Source organism: Calliopsis andreniformis, chromosome 10, assembly GCF_051401765.1.
Source record: "Calliopsis andreniformis isolate RMS-2024a chromosome 10, iyCalAndr_principal, whole genome shotgun sequence".
Classification (NCBI taxonomy): domain Eukaryota; kingdom Metazoa; phylum Arthropoda; class Insecta; order Hymenoptera; family Andrenidae; genus Calliopsis; species Calliopsis andreniformis.
Genome location: NC_135071.1, coordinates 21424834 through 21442510, shown reverse-complemented (window position 1 = coordinate 21442510; position 17677 = coordinate 21424834). Strand labels below are relative to the sequence as shown.

Below are 17677 nucleotides of genomic sequence, written 5' to 3'. Positions count from 1 at the left end.
AGGCAAGGATGACACTCCATTTGTTTCAAGACATCGTCCAACTTCGTATCTCTCTTCTTCTCTTATTCTATCCATCTTGTTCCATTTCTCGATCCCGACGTATCTTTCTTCTTTCTTCTGCACGACCGCGTCGTATCCGTTCACGTCGTTTTGTTGTTCTTAGACATATTGTGAGAGGCCCAATTCAACGAAGTCTTCCAAGAATTGCACAAAGCTTCGTCGAATTTGCTTCTAAAGTGCTTCTGTGCTTCGCTTTCGGACATCTCGAGTACCTATAATCGTTAAAAAGAACAAATTAACGTCCAAATTCTCGAGCGAATTCTCTCGTCAACTGGAGTATAATGTCCTCGATATCGAGAAGCTGTCCTTTCCGTTCCGAAACTTAATAAACACGTACCAAAGTATCCCGCAAATAGTTAAGGTCTTTCTCGGACGATAGTTCGGGTAATCCTGTCGATATCATCATAGCGAACAACGATAATATTAAACCTCCGTGTTGTCGCAGAACGAGGAAGGCTTGTTCGCAATGGCTCTGAAATCGTTGAAATTCCAGCGCCTGACCCTTTTTCGTTTGCCCTTTGTTTATCACGTGTACGAAATCGTTCGTTAAGACGAACGGCACGCGTTCACGCCTGAATCCAAATTTCTCCTTAAAATGTCCGAGTATATGGCCAAAATCAACATGAAACAATTGACCAGTTTTCTTCACCATTATATTATCCGAATGTCTATCCGCGATCCCGAGCACATACGTAGCCACGCAGTAACCCGCACAGCTCAAAGTGAACTCCTCGATAGCTCTGTTCAACGCTGCCTCGGTGTGATTATGATCCTTCAACCAAGCGAGCAAAGAACCCCGCCTACGGATAGAAGAACCGAGAAAAAGTTACGTGTTAACGAGAATGAAGCGTTGTCATGTATGTATGTATGTACGTATGTGTGTATGCGTGATGTGTGTGTGTGCGCGCGCGCGCGTGCGTGCATGTGTGTATGTGTGCGTGTGCGCGCGTATGTGTGTATGTATATACGTATGTATGTACGTATGTGTGTATGTACATAGAGAGAGAGAGCGTACCTAAATGCGGCCGTTGCAGAAAACGTGCCTTTCTCCTTTTGAATATTTGCAATTGTTTCTGCGTTTAGAACAACCTCGATCATTCCAACTCTATTCTCCGTCGATATACAACCATAGGGATTCATACGTAAATCTAGGCCTTCTCTTTTCCATAATTTATCCATGATTCGTAGCATTTGAAGCGTAAGCATGTCTTGCCTCAAATCGTCCCCGTGTTTCAATATTAAATAAACATCGTCTCCAAATGGATCGGCATTTTCGAAGACGAGCCAAAGCGGTCGCATTTTACTATCCATCACTCTACATTTCTCGATTCTGGAAATTGTAATATTTACGAATGCTTCTCTCTCTCTCTCTCTTTCTCTCTGCCTTTTGCGCCATTTCTTTTTTTGCTTTCTGCCTTTTCAAACCTGTATGCGTGTATAGTGAGAAGCTGGAAAAATAGTCTTACTTGATGCGTTTCCATCGAAAACTCGGGTCCAAAGGATTTAGAACGTTCGAGAGTGCTTCGTGGCAGTGAGGCTCTTGAATAAATTCTTGAAAACATTGTAAAGCAGCTTTACGATCCTTTCGTTGCTTTATTTGTTCAGAGGCACATTTCAATTTACCTAGGCACTCCATTTGTTTGAACAATAACCGCATGTGTTGTTGACTTCCTCTGCAATAGGCTTCTAATATTAAACCGAAACGAACAGATACAGCACCCACCTGCATTTCCGATCTGGAAGGAAACGATCGCGAAAGGACGTGAGAGTTTCGCTTGCTCTTGTACCGGAAAAGATCTTACGCTACGAATATACGAATTTCGTGCTACGTTATTGGTTTACTAACGACAAGAAACGGAAAAGAATAATACTATGCAAACCTGAGGTGCCAGAATAGAAAATGACCGATTCTGCGATTATTAAGCGCTCGCCTGAGCAAAAATTCTGTCAAGTCGCAGGATAAATAATTTTCATGTTTCAACGCTTGCACCAACTGCAACAGGTAAAGGCTCAAATCTTCGTCGCTGACGTCCATTAAGCAACGAACGGCAAAGCTTCGAACGTTCTGATCAGCGTAAGCGTAATCCAATAGCTCGAGCGCTTTTTCCACGGGTAATTTCGACCACTGTTGCACCAGTGCTGTAGCTTCGGCTACTTCCCTGTACGAACAATCCAAATAGGAATGTAAATTTAAACGGTCCCTCTTTCTGTCCCTCCCAATTTCTTTCATTTTTCCATATAAACGAATGGCATTTAGACAGTCGCTGTGTGATCGCACGCGCACCTGTGATCGTTCCATTCTACGCAGTGCAGCAACTTGGCCAATAGCGTAGGAATCTCGTGAAGGCAATGATGCCTCAACGCCCACATTACCTTCCGTTCTTGTTCGTGAAGTTCGTGCAATGGATCTCTGTCTGCCAACAATCGAAGTTGTTCGAGTTGTTGAAGCTTACCAATGTCGCATTCCTCGTTTGGTTCTTCTTGAATCGATCGCTCAGCAGACGATTCGCGTAACTTCCTCGCGTATTCGACCATTTTCTCAGGAGTCGGATAAAGAACGGATTTGTCTTTTCCGTAACTGAAACGTATCGACGAAATAAAAGCAACGTTTCGCGCGAATATACATTTGCGCCAATAGGGCGAGTAAACGGAAGGAAGAAGCGGGAAGTGCATGGTGAAAGTATGTGTGTGTGTGTGTGTGTGTGTGTGTGTGTGCGCGCGCGCGTGCGTGCGTGTGTGTGAGGGAAAAGAGAGAAATATCGTCAAGAAATGCAGAGAGGAGAGAGAAAAATATGACGCAACTTACTTAGGAAATGTTAGCATCAGAGCTGCTGCTCTATCTATGTGAGGATTCGACACTACCGTTCCGAGAGGATGCAGAAGATCGTCATTTTGCATGTCCTCCGCGTACGTCCATGTATAAAGAGTCATGGCTCCAGTTTTTAATTGAGACTTGAAATCGTAGATAGTCGTGTTAGCCCAGCATAAAGGGTTTATAAAAAACTCTTGTTTCGTATCTTTAACCAATCTGCGACTCTTAAGGCCTTTTGCAGTCTTGCTAATCTCGTATAAAACGAAACACAGTCTAGCCATCCGTGGTATATCCCGCACCTTTATGTCGAACTTCAGGGTTTCCTCCCACTCGCAACTACCATCCGCGCTAACTATAGTTTCTTTGGTCTTTTGGCTCTCGCACAAAGACTTTCCACCGTGAAAGAGACCTGCTTGAAGCCCGATCTACGAAGAAAAAGAAAACCGTCGCGTTACCCGCATGGTTTCTCCATTGCGGCATGAGACGAGCCTACAACAAGTGCGTACAACGTAATCTTTTCGATACCTCGACGGTACGATGAGCGGCATCGCAATTCAATCGTGAAATTCCATTGACGGTAAAGGCGAATGGTTCCTCTATTTTCCAGGCAGATATATGTTTACCCTTTTTACGTAGGGTCAGCGTTGAGAAGGAAGACCTTGTACGTTGCAAAGTGTCCGCCTCTGCATTTTCAGCTGCTGTGTTTTCCTGATCAACGGAAACGCTATCTCTGCTTAACGTAATCAGTGTAGGAATAACATCCTTCGCCAAACAGTCTTGAATATAGTTAAACTGTATTAAAGGATAATCGCCTATTAAATACTCTTCTTGACCGCAAACCTTCAAAGTGAAGTCATCCGGGTATCCTCTGGACATCAAAGTGTTCGCTCGTTTATTTAAAATGGACACTAGTAATTGATATGGTGTCGTGGTGTGGGATATTTGAAACGTGAACGCCGTCTGAAATAGTGAAGATTTAATTTTAATTAAGTACGATAGAAAGAGAAAACCCCATAGAATCTCGTTCTCGTCTTTTCATTTCCCGCTCGACTCAGCTGTCGAATCGCGGCGTGGAATGAACCTAATGAAACGGAAAGCCGACAGAGGGCTGAAAGGCATAAAATGGCGGGAAAGAAAAGGGCAATGTCGAATTGACGAGAAAGCAAAGTAGAAAGACAGAAAGGAGGATAGGAAGGAAGAAAGGAGGAAGAACGAAGAGGACCAGAAGCGGTGGTACATGCTACTCGAAGAATCATATTAATCGTACACGGCTCATCCGAAATCCGTTATTTATCGTCATAACCTTTAAACATGTCGGTACGCGAGTTAGACAACACCGAAAACCACGACGAGGAGGAGTATACCGAGGAAGATTCAGGAATCAGTGGTCGTCGTTGTTGTTATTTGTTAAAAGCGGAATACGAACAATGTCGGCAAGAAGTTCACGACTTGAAGCGAAAACTTGAATTGAAGGAAGCGATGCTACGAGAAGTTCAAGAAGCGAACGAAATGATCGAACGTTCGTCCAATCGGCAAATTTTGGAAAAAGAACGAATTATTCTCGAAGAGAAAGAAAAGTAAACCGATTTCTTCCGAAAGGCGATTTTTGTATCTTTTCTTTCACGCTCTTCTCTGTGTGTTTCTGTTTTCGCAGGCATCGTGTCAGCGCGAAGGAATATGAAAACGTAATATCAGATTTTGAGAGCATGTTAACGAAACGGTCGACGGAAATCGAGGTATTGCGACAGCGTATCGATGAATACGAAAGAAATGCGACAAGTACGGTGACGGTCACGGATCGATCCGCCAACGTTTCTCTCGAGATTAACAATCTTTCCCTTCGAAACCTCGTCGACGAGCTTGAAACGCATTTACTAGAAGAGAAGAAAAAATCTGAACATGCGGAAGAAATGATCAGAGAGTTACAATCTCGATGCGACGAATTTCAACATATTTCTCGAGTAAGCTGTTGTTACTTTTCTTCTCTTCGCTTCTCTTTCCGCTGGTATACGCAATTAGACAGAGACGTAACGAAGATTTCTTTCACCCGTATAGGACATGAAGGAGAGATTAGACCAAAAAACCAGAGCGTTAGAAGATGCTCGTGCGGAGCTTGAAACGCGTGCACAAGCGATATCCTTAGAAATGGATCGTGCTCAGGACTTACGTAAAGGTAAACACGAATGAAAGAGCCCCCCCCCCCCCCCCCCATGAGAGTTGTGCGTTAAAGATTTCTCTTTGCAGGAAATTCACTTTTCGCAGAAGTAGAAGATCGTCGACGAAATGTAGTGGACAAAATGAATATACTTCGCGATAAGTATGCGGAAGTGAAACGCGTGTGTAAAGCGCAAATGGCAGAAATTAAAATGCTGAAAACAGAACGAGCTACGATACTAAGAGAATGGAAAAATTATACGGATCATACGCTTGCGACGAACGATGAATTGATTCAGAAATATAAGAATAGAATGTTTGATCTTGAGGATAGATTAAAGTCTGAAATTAAGAGGAAAGAAGATACGAAACAGTTGAATTCTGTAGATGCATCTTTCGGGTGAGAGACTAATCGTTGTTAAGTATATCTGTCTCTGTAGTTTGTTTTATACAGACTGATCCATAGAATCTCTCGTTCGTAGGTATTTTCAATCTTTGTTGGATACTAAGAAAAAAGAAGTGGATGAACTTCGCGTAAAGATAGAAGATCTCTCTACGCAGTTGTTGCTAAAGGAAGAAGCCAAATTGAATGTTAGTAAGCGATTACAGTATTGGCAATACAAAGCCTCCGCACTAGAGGTAAGCGTTGCTCGTGTTTGGAAGAAGATTGTAAGCGAGAAATAACGGGTATCGAACTGTGTTTATGTATTACAGGCTGGAATGTGCGTCCTACAAGGCAAATTAGAATTGGTCAGCAACAGGAACGACGATTCGAAAGGTGTAGCTCCTTCGGAAGACTTGGAACGCTTTGCGTATGTACATGAGGACGTAACGAACAATGATAAAACTGAAACAGTCTCTAAGCAAGAAATAGAGAATTTCGATCCATCGTTACTGACCAATTCTTCCTCGAAAATAAAGACTACGTTCCGCTCGTCGAAACTCGAAGACGAACGTAAAGTCTCATGTCGAACAACGAGCGAGGAGAAGTTTGAAGACACTGGAAGAAATGTTAAGCCTAACGAGAGTAAATGTTCGAAAAGGGTCGTACGTTTTATAGAGAATTTAAATATTGGGGACACCAACGATACGCAGGTGTCAACGAACGAGACGTATAAATATCCTGTTGTGTACACACCGGTTAACTCCAACGATTTATAGAAATTCTTTGTTCTTAGTGCCATTTACATAACTCGATTGTACGTTTCAAGTTATAATTATAAATTACTTTTTCACCAGGAATGATTTTGCATGCGGTGAAAAAAGCAGCAATAAAAGCAGATATCTCACCTCTGTGTTCTCAAATTTTGTGACAAGAACGATATTTCCATCCTTTAGCCGGCATTCGATATTTTTTGGTATCGCTGCGCTCGGAGCTAATCGCGTAGGAAACTGATAATGTACTTTCTCCATCCACGACTTTTTCTGTCTTGCCATTGCAACTTCGTCCCCTAAAACTCGCATCTTCCATCTAAAGTCGTTCACTTCAGAATTTTTTAACGCAGCAAACTCGTGCAATCCTTTTCCGATTAACAGGCCGATTTGAGAATCAAGATTTCTATCGCTTTTAACACCTTCTCGCTCCACAACTTTGAGCAGAGCACAGAATGGCTTTATGTCGCATAAACGTCTAGTTTCGTCTCGTATCTCTTCTGCTTCGGAATTAGAATTGATACACGAAAATACATAGGACGGAGCATCTTTTAGTATACCATGAAGAGGATATTTGCTAGCTTCGTCCCACAACTCCTATTTACAAATTCGTATTGTTAATTCAAGATCCGTAGGAATATCTTTGGATTCGAATCGAATGATAAAAGTATAATTACATTGATTATACTGCATCGATGGACTCACCTCTTTAATTTCTGCCAAAGTATTATTACGATTAGTCTCGAATGGTATAAGAACACCATTTGGCATCAAACAAGTTAACTCGACAACTTCTGTGGGTGATATTGTCCAATAGTTGTATGTGTATGCGCTTGGTGTGTGTACCATGATGCCTCTCGATGACTCTCGACAGAATTGAAAGAAGTTCAATGCGATCCGAAGGACAGTAGTCGAAATTTAATTAATCTCAAAAAGGGAAAGAAAGTGCTGCATCGTTCGAGTCGCATCGCGACCGAAGATATCTACTTTTCTTCAAGCAATGCGTTCCCATTCGATCGGTTGAAGTGTGATTGGATAATAAATAATTACAGTGTACGAGAGACGAACAGTTCCTGCTTTACGGCACTTCTTCCCTCATATTTACGTTCGTGCATACATGTAACTCCAAAATTGATCAAAATCTTATAACAATTTTTTAATCTAGTAGCGAATTCCCTTCGCTACCTATTCACTTTCGAGTACAATCGTACAGTTATTCATCAACGTTTACTATTTATCACAAAGCAGAAGTTTGTTTAATCCAACGTGTGAATAAAATCCATATAACAATTTTCTTCTTTACGCGACAGCAGCACTGATCGGCCATTATTTCTCTACAAATGTACATCCCACACGTGTGTGTGTAAGTACGTATCTGTTTACTCTGATGCTCGCGACGCCATGCTCGTCGTATGCATGTACATACATACGATGTATATCCCAATGCAACACAGCCAAATTAATTCTGGTTCTCTATTGGGCATCGTAGGTATACATTTGTACACACATGCGCGCGCGCGCGCGCGCGCAAACACATCACACATGCAATTACAGTTCTTTAAGCACAAATCCAGTTCTTTAGTACTTGCATTAATTTCTGCTCAAATACTTTTTATCGTGTAAATATTTATCGTCGTCGCTTATATGCACAACTTTCATTTCACTTTACGGATAAAACCTTATAAAACTCGGCAACTGTTATGCACGGTACGCATGGCTATGTTCACGCATGCCGCATAACTATATGCGATATCAAATTAAATTTCACCTAATTTCTCCTGCGCCGTATTTTCCATTTTACGAAAAAGTGAAAAAAAAGGAACATAATTAATCGATAGAGTCGTCTTGTGAATCGTAACGATATGATTTTTTATGCATTCGAACGAAAGTTGTAACGATAATACCGAACTATCGATCGACTTTCGAGAGCTGCTACGATTCCACGCGTAGATTATACGCTGCGCGTGTACAGTGTGTATGTATGCATGTGCGTACCTATGTGTAGTGTTCCTTGCTGTTTAGTAATCACATGTAATCGGTAATCCGTAGTTTAATCAAACGTATCTCCTTTGTCGAATTGTTGTCGTCGTTGTTGTCGTATTAAAGTTAAAATTGTCAGGTACATGCGATAGAAGTTTTCAATTAACGTAACCTCTTCGTCCAGTAATTCTTCGCATTGAAATGAGCTTGTGAAGCGTAAGTTGCTTTCACGAAAATACGGTGAACGTTAGAACAGTGTGTTTACGGATGGGTCGACGTCGTACGTGACTAATGTTGAATGTCGTCGTGCGTACGTCCTCTTGTACAGCTTCTAACGGTAACATTTTTCACATTCGAAGGAATTACAGATCGGTCATTATTATCGCGTACAAATTTTGATATGTTTCGACGATCGAAGATGAGAAGATAAGTTGTGAGAGAACCAATGTGTTCGAAGTTATTTGAAAAGTGTACGCTACTTTCTTCGCTTCGATTACAACCGACATAACCTGTTGGATATTTTTGATCGATTTATTTCGTGACGCAACCATGAATTCGCACGGCTTGATCGTTTGAAATTTATGTTTATGCATTATCGTGTTTTCTTTTTTCTTTTTTCAGGCGATATCGTAGTTGTCGATTATACTTAAAAGTTATTTGAACGCCAAACATGTTTGGGCAATCTGGAAATACATCGTTTAGTAAGTACAGAAAACTGTGTTCATATTTGTTAGTTGTGTTTGTTCACTTTGCATTTATTTCGTTCAGCTTCTCCATCGATGATTGTCGATTATTCTTTCAGGTGGTTTTAATACAGCGGCTCAAAGCAGTCCCTTCGGGCAATCTGCATTTGGTAAACCAATTGCTACGACTAGTTTTGGCAGTGGTGGAACACCAGTCTTTGGTAGTAGTAATACTTCTCTCTTTAATTCAAAGCCTACAGGCTCTACCACTGGTGGCTTGTTTGGCAATACCACAACACCACCTGCGTTTACTCAACCATCTTTCGGAGGTAGCAATTTATGGACCGTTTTATTGAATGTAACTTTGGCGTATCCATCGGTGCATAGACTTAATTAAAAGCTCGCATTTCACACTCTGCGAACACGACTAAGGATTACCTGAGAAACTGGTCCGTGGTTCAATGATTCGTTCGATTCGCGTTAGAGGAGAGTTACTTCGTCGTTGCTATAAACTTTTTCAGGTTCTCGATGTTTCAAGTTAAAGTATATTGTACATGTTTGTATCCAGAATTCGTCGATAAATTCGGTCGGTATTCCGGAAGTAGGCGTGCATCGAATTTGAATAACGAGAATGAAACGAGTCGACGTACAAACGTATGCTTTTAAGATCAAACGCACAATAGGAGGGTACATTTTGTAATCGTGTCAGGGATAGGATCCCTAAACGTTATTAGTACTTCAAATTTTTGACTAGTAAAGTTTCGTTTTCGAATGATATTGCGCAATATAGATACATTTTCCTTGTATATTTTTTATATAGGCTTTGGGACTACGAATACGAATACTAATCTGTTTGGCAGTCAACAAAATGCAAGTACAAGTCTTTTTGGAACAAGTTCCGGAACGTCAGCGTTCGGTCAATCGAACAAACCAGCCGGATTCAGTTTTGGCGCAACATCTGGAACAAATTTATTCGGACAACCGCAACAGTCTGCTCAACAGACCACTCCGTTCGGACAAACTGCCGCGACTGGAAATACCAATTTGTTCGGCACGACGCCTAGTAAATAAATCGTTTCCTTACGATTCTCTTTCGTATATTGCAAAAAGAAAATTGCACTGTTTAAATATTGTTCGTCTTGTTTCTTCTCAAGGCTTCGGCAGTACAAACGCCCCGACTACGACTATGACCGGTACCGTTGTTAAATTCACCCCTGTTATTACTACTGACTCTATGTCGAAGAATGGTATATCTCATAGCATATCGGCGAGACACTGTTGTATAGCATCGATGAAAGAGTACGAATCCAAATCTTACGAGGAATTACGTTTCGAAGACTATTCTGTGGGACGAAAAGGTGATGTTACAACGTGGTGCATGCTTTAACGTCGACATATATATGTAAAGTTATAAATTCTGCTTCTTCTTTTCGTTGATTAGGACCCAGTACAGGCATCTTTGGCACACCCGCGCAGCCTTCGCCTTTTGGCAGTACTGGGGCAGGTACTAGTACTGGAACAACGGGTAAACTTTTTCAATAAAAATTGATTATTATTAAATATCTGTATTGTTAAATACGAATTATAAATTGGAATTTTGAAGAAGATTAGAATATAAAACACGATCCGATCGTATTCTGCTATTTCATAACATTATCTTTTTTTCTTTTCTCTTCTTTTACATATCGAATCAGGGTTCGGTGGCATGACCGGAGGTTTCGGCGCGACGACTCAATCCGGATCAAGCAGTCTATTCGGGAAGCCACTGCCCAGCTTCGGTACACCTTCGACGACGACAACGAGCAGTTTCGCTTTCAGTTCTACTCCGAACACGAATTTGTTCGGTAGTAATACACAGGCCAAGCCTTTCGGTACAGCAGCTCCGACGCCGCTCTTCGCAACCAGTAATACCAGTCAAACTGCCGGTGGTGCAAGTTTCGGTGGTATCAGCGCAGCCCAAAACACTGGTTTTGGATCCACGTTCGGATCGACACAGTCGAATCAAAGTATCGGTTTATTCGCTCCGAACAAATCAGCTTTCAACGTACCGACCACATCGTCGAGTACCGCATTCACTAGTTTCGGTCAAACACCTTCCAGCATTGCTGGTACAACTTTATTCGGAGCTAAATCTACTGGAACGACAGGTTTTGGAACGTCTAGTTTCGGTTCAACCACAGCTTCGACTTTCGGAGCAACAACAGGTTTCGCTGCGGGACAAAACTCTGGTACATTATTGTTTAACACGCCCTTTAAACCCACAGTACAGGCGTCCGGATTCTCGTTCGGTTCTACTTCTGCTCCTTCGACTGGGCTGAGTACGAACACAGGTTTAACGTTGGGCAGCGGTTCTACCTTATTCGGGCAACAAAAACCAGGCGGCCTGTTCGGCAGCACCGGAAATAACGCAACGTTCAATGCAACTTCGTCTTTTGGATCTTCGAGTTTTGGAACGAGTTCGAACATGGGAGCTGGCCTTGGAATGGGTTTACTCGGTGCCGGCGTTACGAACAATCAAACGAAAAGCTCCGGTACTGTACCAGTTCATCAGCAAATTCTAGCATTGGTATCCGCACCGTTCGGAGATTCACCGTTACTGAAAAATCTTTTACCGGCCTCCGGTAAAACGGAAGAGTTGTTGAAACCGGCAAACGCGCCTTCGAAAATATTGAATGGTCCTCAGTACAAAGTCACGGCCGACAACAAATCTCCGAAAATCAAAGCCAAAGTGGTTACGCCTGCGCAGTTGTCGAAGAAGTCGATGTTCGAAGGCCTCGAGGAGGAAGATCCGTTGTCGGAAGCGTTTCAACCTCGTCCAAATGCAAAACGTTTAGTGTTACGGCCAAAATCCATCACGAATTCGATAATTTCGTCACCGACTGAAAATACACAATCCGTGGGAAAGAATTCGCAATCTGTTGGGAAAGGAGAGAATAACAGCAGCGGCAGCAGCGGCAACAACAACAACAACAACAACAACAAAAGCAATGGAACAAATTTGTACGTCGAAAATACAAGTATCGAGAGCGTAGACAAAGAAAATCACAGTCAAGAAAATAATCGGCAATTAGCGAACGATCGAAGATCGTCTTCGTCTTGGTTGAAAACGAGTCTTCCGCGTAACTCAACGACGAATCACTCGCACGAAGAGTCATTCGAGGGACGACGTTCTTCACCGTTTTCTGGTCCGAACATATCCTCCGAGGAGGCGATAAACAATACCGTCGCCGAATTACATCCTTACGCTAATGCTACTTCTAATGCTAACGTCAATGCCGATGCGTCGAATCAAATACATTCTGAGGTCAACGCTTCCGCGGATACGTCGTTGAAAAATAACTCTTCTCTTGTCGATAAAACGTGTACAGACATCACGCTACAGAATACCGATTCGAGTCAAGAATTGGATGAAAGCGCCTTTTCGACGCTACAAACCTCCTCCGATTGGAAGACGAACGTAGCGAAGGTAACTTTGAAACGCGTGGGTTATTATACCATACCGCCACTCGATAAATTGAAGGATTACGTTTGTGGCGAAACGTGCGTCGTACCGAACTTCACAGTTGGTCGCGACGGTTATGGAAACGTATACTTTCCTGATTCGTTCGATATTTACGGTCTCAATCTGGATGAAATCGTTCACTTTCGGCACAAAGAGGTTATCATTTATCCAGACGACGAGAAGAAACCGCCGGTTGGACAAGGATTAAATCGAAAAGCGCAAGTTACTTTGGATCGCGTATGGCCGCACGACAAGTCCCTGCACAAACCGATCACTGATCCTCGTCGATTGGCAGCGATGGAATACGAGGAAAAGTTGCGTAGAGTATCCGCGAAGCATGATACTCGATTTCTCGAGTACCGACCTGAGACTGGCTCGTGGGTTTTCAAGGTTGATCATTTTTCCAAATACGGTTTGAGCGATTCGGACGAAGAGGACAGTAATAATGTTCCTACGGTCAACGATACGAAGAGGTTGAAGTTGTCCGCGATGACTCAGCAAAAATCTGTCGCCGCCAAGGTGGAGCAGTCAAAAGCTCCGAAGAAGGATGTGATCGGAATGAACGGTGGTACACTTTCGAACGATTCGAAAATAGAGACTGAAAATTATTTGGATCCAGACTCGTGTTTTCTAATGGAATCGGGAATTTTTCGAAAATGCAGCATAAGAGAGTACAATCGCAAGAAACAATCAACGGTAAGTCCAACTGGCGATAATGCTCGCATTCTGGGTACGGACAGTCATAAATTACAACTGATGAAAGCCAGCTTTTTCGATGGTAGCGACGAGGATATAAGGGACGAGGAAATGTACGAACGAGAATACAACGACCGGGTTTCGCTTGTTCCCGGGTATCAACGGGCTGCGCGATGCTTCGTCGATACCGGCAACGTCCAGAAATTAGATACAGATCAGACGCGAGAGACAACGTTTAGTCCTCTGTTGCAATCGAATTTGCCTATTCATCATCGTATACCGTCCATCGCGTACGAAGAATCGACGATCTCAAAGACGGATGCTAGATCGAAACGATCGGTGGACATGATTATGGCGAAATCTGCGATTTACGGAAAAAGTTTCTCGGACCCTCTGATAACTCCAGTGAATTGGATTCGTCAGTGGCATTCCGAAGTGATCCCATTGTCGAAATCTATCATATATAAACTGGAATCTCGGTCTGTCGCCGATACGAGCATACAAATGGGAAGAATGTTCAAACCGAGCTGGGGACGTGGTCTAACGTTGCTCACACTGAGTACGCGACAACAAGCGGACAATGTACCTCTGCATAGTCCGTTCGAACAGATTGGTTCTTACATGCATGGTCGTTCCCCGGAAGATCCAACATCGAACGCGATAGTTCAACGTATACAAATTCTAGGCGGTAATGGAACGTACGAAGAACGCGTTCAAACGTTTGGAAAAAGTATAGAGGGTCATTTGAAAATTCAGTTGTCGCATCGCGTATTGATTCAGGAAGGAGATTGTCCAATCTTCGAGGTGGAGACAGACGTCGGCAAGGCGAGCATGGCTTTACACGCGCATTGCAGTTTGGCCGAAGAATTCTCCGAGGAATTTATCGCGGACAGTTACGCCGCGTATGTCGTTAACGTTTGGAAACTCTGCGTGGCTCTCTGGGGCAATTTGTCCGATATAAACGTTTCTGCCGAGAATACGACGGATCATAATGTTGTCGTAGCTCGACGCGAGGCTATAGGAGACTGGTTAAAGAACGTTATACGAAAAATGCTCGATTCGGAAAAGTACGAGAACGTTACCGAAGAGGAAAAAACGTTACTGTTACTGTCCGCTTTCGAATTAGAAGAAGCGTGCAAGATCGCACGAGAAGATGGCGATCATTGTCTGGCGCTTCTAATGTCACAATTACGTAGTGGAATGCCTGTAAAAGCATTGATAAAGCAACAAATCGCATTGTGGCAAGACGCAGGCATCGACGAAAACGTTTCGATGGATCGATTGAAGCTGTTCTCATTGGTGGCTGGCGAACCTCTGGTACCTAGTAAGCACGGTCTCATAAATGTTTGCGAAGGTCTCGATTGGAAAAGAGCATTTGCCGTTCATTTATGGTATTTTTCATCTCCGATTGCTTCGATAAGGGATACGTTGGAACTATACGAAACCGCTTTCGATACGAACAAGACGGATTACGCTTACGCAGCACAACCGAAGCCTGAATACAGAGGGAACGATTGCGAAATCGAAATAAACGGTGAAAAATCTATTTACGATTTGTGTTTTCATCTGTTGAAATTATTCTGTGTGGGTAATCACGCGTTGGGAGAACTTTTGAACCCGGCGACACATACAGCCGATCCATTGGATTACAGACTAAGTTGGTTGATACAGCAAGTGCTCTTAGCTTTGGGTTATTCGCATCTCTCGGAGTATGTAGCCACCATAACGCACGTTAACTTTGCGACGCAACTAGAAACGCACGGACTTTGGCAATGGGCCATATTCGTGATGCTACATATGAAAGATGCTGGGAAAAGGAAAACCGCGGTAATGAACTTACTGCAACGACACGTCGAAATAGACGATACTCCAGATTATGTCGGGCGAGAAAAGTTTTTAAGGGAAGAACTAGGCATACCATCAATTTGGATTCATCAGGCCAAGGCTGTCAAGAGTTACGTAGGCAAAAGGTTGGTGCATTGTTATGTAATTCGTACACCTTGTCATTTATACATGTTCTCTCTCTCTCTCTCTCTCTCTCTCTCTCTCTCTCTCTCTCTCTCTCTCTCTCTCTCTCTCCTCTCTTCTCTCTTTCATTCGCTAATTTCCAATTATTTCAATTTGAAGAAAGAGAAGAAACAGGAAATCATTTTTCATATGCTTCAGATATGGGAAAGCTGCTTCGTACTTCATTCAAGCCGAACAATGGAACATCGCTCATGAAATTATCATCGAACATTTAGCCGCTGACGCTATAATAAATGGTAGTCCTCTGCTTTTTTATTCTTCTTCATTTCTCCGATTTCATTTTTAGCCAAACATCGTACCGTTTCCGTTTTCAGAGAATTACGAATATCTTCGTGATCTATTAAATCCGTTGATTCCACCTGAGTGTAGCGGCACCATAAGTGGATGGGCTCACCAAGGACAATTGCTTTGGGAATACATGGAGATAACCATGGATATCGAATCTCTGTTGCACGGTGTCGATCCTCGTGGAATAAGTTATAAATTAGAGTTACTGAAACCACAATTAACATGTCTTTGTTTCAAGATTTCTCAGTTTCCGTGTCCAACCGCTAAACATAGGTACGTATGATTTGTCCCTTGGCTATTCAAATTAGCTAAGATTATTACAATTGTACTTAAAAATATTACTCTCTTGTCGAGCTGGTTGGTTCGTTTCCGATCATTTTATTCCTTCGTTTCTTTTCAGACTTTGCCAAGCGGAAATCGCAAAAAGAACGTTACATTTGGCTAGAAGTTTGTTACAATCCAACGAAAATAGGTCTACCGATATACTTCAACTGGTCTCTCAATTGCCGCTACCGGAAGACTACGCGCAACAAGAACTTCGCCCTATCGTTAATATGCGAGTCAATGAAATTATATATCAGGCAGTATAGTTGCAATTGTACATTAGGAAAGCTCGAAATGTCGACGAACGTTGTTTTTCTGTTTTTCAATTAGAGTGCAGGAAAGTTCGATGGATTTTTACTTTTTTATAATTACCGTACCGAAAGAAAGGGTAACGCGACGACGACAGTGATAATAAAACGGTGTAACGTTAGTATAAACAGTATGTGTGCGACAAAGGGTGTATAAGGATAGTAATAACGATATGTATTAATAACAAAACGATAACGAGACGTAGAATTGTACCTAAGCTTCTTAGTTCGTGTAAGTAGTAAGAATATTTGCGTTAAATTGTTACTTAAGATATTCCATCTCAACTTTTTAAATAAACGAATGAGAGACGATTAAAATGTTCTCCATAGAGACCTGTAAACATAAAGAAAAGCACATAAAAGCACATAAAGAAAATCAGAGGTATGTATAAGCGATGAATGAAGGACTCGTGACGCTTCAAATTTGCATACTATTATCGATCAGTTTTTAAAGAAGAAACAGATTCGGAAGAGGAAATCTATTAATTTGATAAAAGTTCCTGCCCGATCTTTGTGAGATCTAGAAAGTTGACTTTTCACATGAAAACGCAGATAGATAAATCAATGATACGGAGCTTGCGCCCCATCGCAAATACTGCCCCTTCTTCGGTTGCGGTGCGCGAACCCGAGTATCTCGTTTTCACGAACTTTTCTCATCTACTACCTCTACTACTTCCACGCTTTTGCGGGGAAAAGTTACCTCTCCGGATACCATGCTGTTAACCATCTCTATCCCCTCTTATACGCTCTCTTTTCGTTCTCATCTCCTCGCAACCTTCGCTACCTATCTTTTACCCCCGCTTTTGCGCCGTCAATCCAAGTTACTCTTCCCCTAGTTCCGTCGAATCCTCGATGCTGTCGTTGCAACAGCCACTACCATCATCGCAATCGCTGTATCTACTACTCCTACATCATACTACTGCTGCTGCTGCTACTACTGCTACTATTGTTCCGACTGCTATTATTTACTACTACTACTACTACACTACTATTACTACTACTACTGCTACTACTACTATTTCTATTACTACTACTACTACTACTACTACTACTACTACTACTGTTACTACTACTACTACTGCTACTGCTGCTGCTACTACTACTCGTATTGACGCCACCGTCGTCACAGTCGCCGCTTCGTTGTTGCTGCTGCTACATCGCCATCACTAATACTACCAACTTAGACCCGGTGTTCGTCAACTGCCTAATACGAACCCATCTCCCCATCCTTTTAAGGGGTGGTAGAGGGAGTACATGCTCACACCCGTAGAATAGCGTTACTCCTAAAACGGCCGAATCCAACCCTAGATGTAGTAAGAGTAATGCGCGCGCGCCAACCAACCGACCAGCCAGCCACCTTTGGCTCGTACGTAAAGTGACTCGTACACCATCTTTGCTCGATTTTCCCGAGGAAGTACGATCAAAACGAAGCCACGTATATTGACTGTCACATCGGGGGGGAGGGAAAAAAACGTGAAACTTGGTTTCATAATCGTTTCGTGCATCGAATCTGGTGTTATGCGCGCACCACGTGTAAATACTTAATTTTTCTATCACTTTTTCTTCCTAGCTTCGCTGCATTTACCCCTTCTTTGCTTCGTCCCCACCCCCTTTGCTTTCAGTCTTTCTCCTTTCCTCTTTAACTTCTCCCTTATCCTACTACACCCGTCCTTCATTCTTTCGGATTCTC

The 17677-nt window shown here is 42.5% G+C and overlaps 3 protein-coding genes across 8 annotated transcripts; 2 read left to right on the top strand and 1 right to left on the bottom strand.

Annotated features, from left to right (window-relative positions):
* Window positions 1-132: 132 nt before the first annotated feature.
* Window positions 133-7442, bottom strand: Pi3k92e (phosphatidylinositol 3-kinase 92E). Of its 3 annotated transcripts, none has more exons than XM_076386321.1 (10): window positions 6884-7442; window positions 6317-6775; window positions 3398-3832; window positions 2867-3297; window positions 2345-2638; window positions 1941-2219; window positions 1527-1796; window positions 1076-1390; window positions 398-860; window positions 133-272 (listed from the first exon to the last, which is right to left on the bottom strand). In XM_076386321.1, the coding sequence occupies exons 1-10, from the start codon at window positions 7025-7027 to the stop codon at window positions 141-143; spliced, it is 3222 nt and encodes a 1073-aa protein (XP_076242436.1). In that variant the 5' UTR covers window positions 7028-7442; the 3' UTR covers window positions 133-140. The 3 variants fall into 3 exon arrangements, with proteins under 3 accessions (XP_076242436.1, XP_076242438.1, XP_076242439.1); XM_076386323.1 differs by having other exon boundaries at window positions 6317-6772; XM_076386324.1 differs by lacking the exon at window positions 133-272 and having other exon boundaries at window positions 496-632; window positions 710-860.
* On the top strand, window positions 3842-6315 carry Spindly (spindle apparatus coiled-coil protein 1 spindly). The gene is made up of 6 exons (XM_076386337.1): window positions 3842-4449; window positions 4527-4833; window positions 4928-5045; window positions 5117-5426; window positions 5509-5665; window positions 5741-6315. Exons 1-6 carry the CDS (start codon window positions 4184-4186, stop codon window positions 6185-6187), a joined length of 1605 nt encoding a protein of 534 aa, XP_076242452.1. The 5' UTR covers window positions 3842-4183; the 3' UTR covers window positions 6188-6315.
* A 763-nt stretch (window positions 7443-8205) lies between the features above and the next one.
* Nup98-96 (nuclear pore complex protein Nup98-96) lies at window positions 8206-16305 on the top strand. 4 transcript variants are annotated; one of them, XM_076386314.1, is made up of 10 exons: window positions 8206-8297; window positions 8780-8859; window positions 8961-9170; window positions 9662-9904; window positions 9996-10199; window positions 10283-10366; window positions 10536-15009; window positions 15206-15303; window positions 15382-15628; window positions 15756-16305. In XM_076386314.1, the coding sequence occupies exons 2-10, from the start codon at window positions 8829-8831 to the stop codon at window positions 15943-15945; spliced, it is 5781 nt and encodes a 1926-aa protein (XP_076242429.1). In that variant the 5' UTR covers window positions 8206-8297; window positions 8780-8828; the 3' UTR covers window positions 15946-16305. The 4 variants fall into 4 exon arrangements, with proteins under 4 accessions (XP_076242429.1, XP_076242430.1, XP_076242431.1 ...); XM_076386315.1 differs by having other exon boundaries at window positions 8228-8374; XM_076386316.1 differs by lacking the exon at window positions 8206-8297 and adding an exon at window positions 8466-8628 and having other exon boundaries at window positions 10283-10345.
* The last annotated feature ends 1372 nt before the right edge of the window (window positions 16306-17677 follow it).

Excerpts from the sequence above, each read along its gene's own strand:
- Pi3k92e (XM_076386321.1), bottom strand. The coding sequence starts at position 7,027 with ATGGTACACACACCAAGCGCATACACATACAACTATTGGACAATATCA. Across the intron at positions 3,298-3,397 it reads CCGCTCATCGTACCGTCGAG|ATCGGGCTTCAAGCAGGTCT; the intron begins GTATCGAAAAGA and ends TTTTCTTCGTAG. Across the intron at positions 273-397 it reads ACTATTTGCGGGATACTTTG|GTACTCGAGATGTCCGAAAG; the intron begins GTACGTGTTTAT and ends TAACGATTATAG.
- Spindly (XM_076386337.1), top strand. The coding sequence starts at position 4,184 with ATGTCGGTACGCGAGTTAGACAACACCGAAAACCACGACGAGGAGGAG. Across the intron at positions 4,834-4,927 it reads AATTTCAACATATTTCTCGA|GACATGAAGGAGAGATTAGA; the intron begins GTAAGCTGTTGT and ends TCACCCGTATAG. Across the intron at positions 5,427-5,508 it reads TCTGTAGATGCATCTTTCGG|GTATTTTCAATCTTTGTTGG; the intron begins GTGAGAGACTAA and ends TCTCGTTCGTAG.
- Nup98-96 (XM_076386314.1), top strand. The coding sequence starts at position 8,829 with ATGTTTGGGCAATCTGGAAATACATCGTTTA. Across the intron at positions 9,171-9,661 it reads TACTCAACCATCTTTCGGAG|GCTTTGGGACTACGAATACG; the intron begins GTAGCAATTTAT and ends TTTTTTATATAG. Across the intron at positions 9,905-9,995 it reads TTTGTTCGGCACGACGCCTA|GCTTCGGCAGTACAAACGCC; the intron begins GTAAATAAATCG and ends TTTCTTCTCAAG.